Here is a 6,179-nt window from a genome sequence, read left to right as displayed (position 1 = left end):
GCATATAAGAATATATAATTCATGTGCATATAGGAACTACATATAGACTATATACTATATGTAAGAAATGGTCACAACAAATTTGGCATCATCTTTCTTGAAGGACAAAGTGAATCATTAAGATTACATATAAATTTCTTATCTATGGACATAAACTCACCATAAACAACTGTTTTATTTGAAGTAGGACAGATTTGGAAGACCTAGATTCAAATTTTGTTGCTGAAATTCAGATGTATGACCTGAGACAAGCAAATTTGTGTGCCTCTCTTAGCTTTCATTTGCTTCTCTATAAAATGGGGACAGTAATCTTGAAACTGGCATTTTAGTGTATGATTTAAGTAACCTAACTGAAGTGAATGTGTCTGATAAATAATAAGACACTCATTTAATATAAATATATGTGGCACACATAATGAACAATAACTTTAGAAACTTAGCATATGCCTTTTTATTGAGATTAAATAAAAGACAGTTTACTTTTGCAGACTCAAATAGCTTCTCAAATATTGGTGAAGAAAGTGAAACAAACAAAGTCCTTTATATGCAAGAAAAACTGTGAGTTATAAGGAGATTTAAGAAAATCAGAACAAATTAAGAGTAATCTCATAAGTTCTAGCATATTTTTTGTGTTGAGGAAAAAAATTTTAAGATATGTTATTAATTATGTCTTTCTTTTTTGTAGGTGTCTCCCTTTGCTTTCAGTAGACTCAGAATGAGAAAGAGAAAGAAGGAAGAAGGGAGGAAGAGAATGAAGGAATAAAGAGAGAGAGAGAAAGAAAGAAAAAGAGAAAGAGAAAGAAAGGAAAAATATAAAGAAAGAAAAAAGAGGAAGGAAGGAAGGAGGGAGGGAAAGAGAAAAAGAGAGAGAAAGGGAAGGAAGAAAGGAAGGAGGGAGGGAGGGAGGGAGGGACAAAGGAAGACAATCACCAGTGGTTCTGTCACTCCTCAATTGTCACCCTCCATCTACCCATATCTAAGGATTTCTAGCCTCTTTGTTTGCTTTACCATAAGCCAAGCAAAAATTTTCCAAGTTCTAAGATCAAGATTCTGTGCAAAAGCCAATTTTATGTATGTAACATATGTATGAAGAATTTAGCAAAGTAACAGTGAGACTCTAGAGAAAAACATACTCTAGAATTATCAAGCTAGGGATTCATAGTTCTTTCCATGGCATATCCAGAATCAATGCACATGAACATTAAAGCTTTGGTAAAGTATGTTAAAACCTATCAAAATACCTTGCAAAAGACCTAGCCAATGTTAAGTGCTCAATAAATGTTAGTTTCTGGGTTTCTTTTTTTAATATTTGTTTGTTTAGTTTTTGTCAATGATCTGTAAACTACCTGAATTATCTTGCACAATTTACCACAGACCTATTTCTCCCTCTTTATACATTTAATCACTTTCTTGCCTTTATGCACAGACTAAGTTACTCTCTTATTCAACAAACTCCTCATGGCATTTTTTACCTCTGTGTTTCTCACTGTGTAAATTATAGGATTTAACATGGGGGTGAGGATTGCAAAGAACACCGTCACCAACTTGTCCACAGAGTAGGTGACCACGGGACGCATGTAGGTGAATATGCAAGGCACGAAGAAGAGTACCACAACAGTAAAGTGGGAGGCACAGGTGGAGAGGGCTTTGTGCTGTCCTTCAGAGCCATGGGATCTCAGGGAGCTCAGGATGACTATGTAGGAGATGAGGAGCATGGAAAAGATGAGCAAGCACATGGCTCCACTGTTGGCTGCCACCACCATCCCAAGTCTGTAGGTATCTCTGCAGGCAAGTTTCAACAATGGGAAGAGATCACACATAAAGTGGTCAATGACATTAGGACCACAGAAGGGCAAGTTGGTCATGAAGAGAATCTGTACAGTGGCATGCAGGATGCCTCCAGTCCAGGCTATCACCACCAGAAGGTGGCAGAGCCCTTGTCGCATGATGGCTGTGTAGTGCAGGGGCTTGCAGATGGCCACATAGCGGTCGTACGCCATGACAACAAGAAGGATGATCTCTGATCCTCCCAGCAAGTGCTCCAAGAAGAGCTGAGTCAGGCAGCCAGCCAAGGAAATGGTTCTTCTCTGGTAAAGCAGGTCGATGATCATTTTGGGGGTGGTGACAGAGGTGTAGGAGGCATCTATAAAGGACAAGTAAGTGAGAAAGAAGTACATGGGTGATGAAAGTGTGGGGCTGGAGGAGATGGTGATGACAATGAACAGATTGGCCAGCACAGTAAATAGGAAAATAAATAAAAGAACAATAAAGAGTATTTTCTGCAAGTGTGGATTCTGTGTGAGTCCCAAGAGAATGAATTCAGTCACATTGTTGGGAGGCATGAGGTGATCCATTCAGGGAGTAACCTATAAGCAATAAAGAAAGATGACCAGGGTTCTGAATTACCTGTAAGAGATAAAGATGACCTATTCATCATAAAAGGATTACAGTCTGAATTTCACAGTATAGAGATAGGGTAGTTAACTGCATGTCTTTGGCTTCCCTCAACCCAGTAATTACTTAAATTACTCATTTTCACTTCCTCCATGATGCTTTCAAACCCTTTAGATATCTAGTATTATCACCTGTAAAACATCTATAAGGCAACAGTTCCTGTGTAATTGCTGAGAACATTCTTGACTCTATACTTGAGATCTGTATTCTTCCTCTTGTTCCAACTCCATATGACTTTGCTAAGTTATTCCAGTGTCCCATGCTTCGGAGCCCACCTCCACATCTGTGAGTTTACAAACTGTAGCTGTGAGATTGATTTTGTAAGCTGTAAAGTGCTGCTCACAGGTAAGGGTTATTCCCTCTTCTCACAGAATTTACATTTGCTCCCATAGCTCCAACTGGAAGAAAGACGTGGTGAAGAAATATCTATCATAAGCAGGCAGATTAGGGAAACATATAAGTCGTCAGAGACACTCTCTCCCTAGCACCCACCATAACAAATATGCTGTTCATGTTGCTTTCCTCACTGTGCCTATGTGGTGCTTGACATAGTATCTTCAGTGCCTGGCACCTATCAGGCAATGAATACATGCTCATGAATTCCCCTACATCTTCCTTTCCTAGATCTCCATGTATAAGGATATATGTGTTTCCCCAGTCCATAAACCTAGGAATTCAAGTACTCTTATTCTCCTACTCTGTTTATTCAGGCTCTCTACCTTATGAGAAGCATTAAAAAACTTTTGAAAGGTAGAGGTATTCCAGTTTAATAGTTTCTAGCCTATATTGTAAGATGAGGATGGAAGTATCAATTGCCTGCACGAAAGACTATGTTACTAGGAAATTTGACTTTCAAGATAATTATTACACATTTTTTTGAGATGGAGTCTCACTCTGTTGCCCAGGCTGGAGTTCAGTGGCATGATCTCAGCTCACTGCAACCCCCACCTCCCGGGTTCAAGCAATTATCCTGCCTTGGCCTTCTGAGTATCTGGGATTACAGGTGCACACCACCAGCCTCAGCTAATTTTTGTAGTTTTAGTAGAGACAGGGTTTTGCCATGTTGGCCAGGCTGGTCTTGAATTCCTGACCTCAGGTGATCCACCCGCCTCAGCCTCCTAAAGTACTGGGATTACAGGTGTGAGCCACCACGCCCAGACGTGTTCTTTAATTAATATTGTTTATTCCTCGAAATTATGTTCCACATACAATTTAACACAGTTCCAACTCAGTAAATTTAAAACTTGAATAGACTGGGATTTTTAAAAAAAACAAAACTCTTGGAGAAGCTTTTCAATCCATAATCTGTTAAAGCCAAAGAACTTCTCATTTTCAAAGTTTTAAAAACAGAAACTCAATGTAGAGAACAGAAATAGGCTGCTAGATAAGATAAAGTACTATACAGATATATACACACGCATACACAAACATAAACACATAACATCTAGTTCCTATAAGTAGGTATCTATGACTTACCTATTCACTCATTCAGCAAATATTTATTGGACACTCTACATATTAATGTATGTTTGCCCATATAAAACCATAAACATGTTCCTCACAGAGCCCTTTTGTAGGCCCTCCCCTGACATTTCATTACCACATAACAATCCACCTGCTCACATGATGACTAATCCCTTCTACTACTTTGTTTCTGTTGCATACATTCTCATGCCTTCTCCCACCCTTCCCTAATATCCATCATACATCACTCTTGGTTTGAGAAAACTCCAGTATTAATAGAAGAAGGAAACTCATCCCAGTTTGGAGACATAAATTTCCCAAAATATGAAAACCAAAAACATAAACAAAATGTATTCTTTGAAAAATATTTTTCCTTTGAATAGTAAGTGGATAAAGGGGTTTATTTTTTAATTTTCCAATACAAAAACTGTGTACATATGTGAAAACAAAGTGCACCTGCTTCATCATTTTCTCTTATTCTGAGGTCGACTCCCAAACAGATCTGAAAGAGTATGGTGTGTGTAAAGTAAGAGAAGACATAATAAATGTGACCTTAAAATAACTATGAAGAAATTAAAGTCACCTTATCTTTTTCCTTGAACTTCACAATATTTTTTTCTAAGAATAAATCCTAACGGAAAATATTTTAAAAAGAGAAAAATCATTCATTACTAATATGTTCAACAAAATTATTAAGAGCTGCAGAAAATTAGAAACTCCAAGGAATGTCTCATATTAGAGAAGTGGGGAAGTAAAACATAGTGTACCTCTTAGAAAAATGTGTAGCTTTTAACAATGATGTTCTTAAAATTTGTGTAATACAGGAAAATTCTTATAATATTAAGTGGGAAAAATATGGATGCAAATTTGAATACATAATGTGATTCTAATTAATTCAAATGTATGAATAGGGAAAAAAAAAGACCCTAAAATATTTTTACTTCTAAAGTGGTGGGATTATAGTTGATTCTGTCTTTCTTGATAATTCACATGAGGAAGAAGAGACTTAAACCTTAGATTGATGGGGAAGAAGGGTGATTTTTAAGGTCCGTTTAATCCTGAGATTCTATATTTATATGATTTCTTGAAAAACAAATCTCACCTATTAACTTGTCTGACATAGCTCCATGGCCAGAGTCCCAGGCAGCTGTTAGTTCATCAAGAAGTGAAGTTGTAAGATGAAAAATGCCAACTAGCTCAGCTCCAGTAGGTCTTTGTGGATTTATAAGTGGCATCTTTAGATAGTACCTTTCTCTTGAGTCTTAGAAGTGCTACCACATGTCCTCTTTGCAGGCAAATTCTGCAAAGTTTCTTAGCTGTGGTTAATTAGATCTCACGGGTATTTCACTATTATTAGCAGACCTTGCCTACAGCCCAATTAGTTCATGTTGCTTAAAAGTGAACATTAGAGGAGAATGCTTAAAGCATTTAGCTTTAGTTTTAACTCCTTGCTTAGGTCTGTATGAAGATTAATCACTGTGTAAAAAAAACCAAAAAACAAAACCAAAAAAAAGTTGACCACTTATAAATTTGGACATTTGATAATATATCAGATAAACTTAGTAGGGAGTCTAGATACTTGGTGTTGTATAAATTAAACATTCAGGTGGGAACTGACTTTTACATTTTTCATTAGAACGTTCCCTTAATAACCTATCTTTCATGGTTATTATAAATTTAATCTGTTTTCAGATGAAAATTAAGTGATAGCAATAACTCCTATTATATTAGCAGTACTTTACATTAGTTGTAGCTTGCAGTACTTCAAAGTAGTTGTTTCTCATGCTAATTCCATAATTATCATAACATGACAATTATGAAAATAATTACATTCTTAAATTATATTCAGAATTGTAAAATCCATTTATTTCAGTCATTTAAATTTAATCTAACAATATCCCTATGGCATGGGAAACATATAGGCATCCGTATTCCTACTTTACAACATGGAAAACTAAATCAAGGAATCAGACCCTCATCTGCCAAGTCAAGCCTCCTACATTCTGAACCAAGATTCTTAGTCTTAAATTATTATTTTACAACTAATGAGTCATGAAATGTTTATGTTGTTGCCGGTTGTGAAGCATATTAGAATTATCTACTAGTAGAAACATTTACCTATATGTGAAAATATTTTTAAAACAATTTGAATTCAATTCAGGAATATTCCTATGTAGAACCACATTCACTCACCCATGTTCAAATAGGCTTTCCAAAATAAGATAAAAAATTAATTGTTCATAACTCTGGATTGGCTTGGA

The 6,179-nt window shown here is 36.2% G+C and overlaps 1 protein-coding gene across 1 annotated transcript; it reads right to left on the bottom strand.

The window, feature by feature from the left end:
• Nucleotides 1–919: 919 nt before the first annotated feature.
• LOC108318434 (olfactory receptor 140-like) lies at nt 920–5,103 on the bottom strand. Its single transcript, XM_017549468.2, has 2 exons — nt 5,021–5,103; nt 920–2,366 (listed from the first exon to the last, which is right to left on the bottom strand). The coding sequence occupies exon 2, from the start codon at nt 2,352–2,354 to the stop codon at nt 1,428–1,430; it is 927 nt and encodes a 308-aa protein (XP_017404957.1). The 5' UTR covers nt 2,355–2,366; nt 5,021–5,103; the 3' UTR covers nt 920–1,427.
• Nucleotides 5,104–6,179: the final 1,076 nt, after the last annotated feature.

The sequence above is a fragment of the Cebus imitator genome, unplaced genomic scaffold, assembly GCF_001604975.1.
Source record: "Cebus imitator isolate Cc_AM_T3 unplaced genomic scaffold, Cebus_imitator-1.0 Scaffold218, whole genome shotgun sequence".
NCBI classification, from domain to species: Eukaryota; Metazoa; Chordata; class Mammalia; order Primates; family Cebidae; genus Cebus; species Cebus imitator.
The sequence above is the reverse complement of the archived record's forward strand: the minus strand, read 5'-3'. Positions and strand labels throughout refer to the sequence as shown.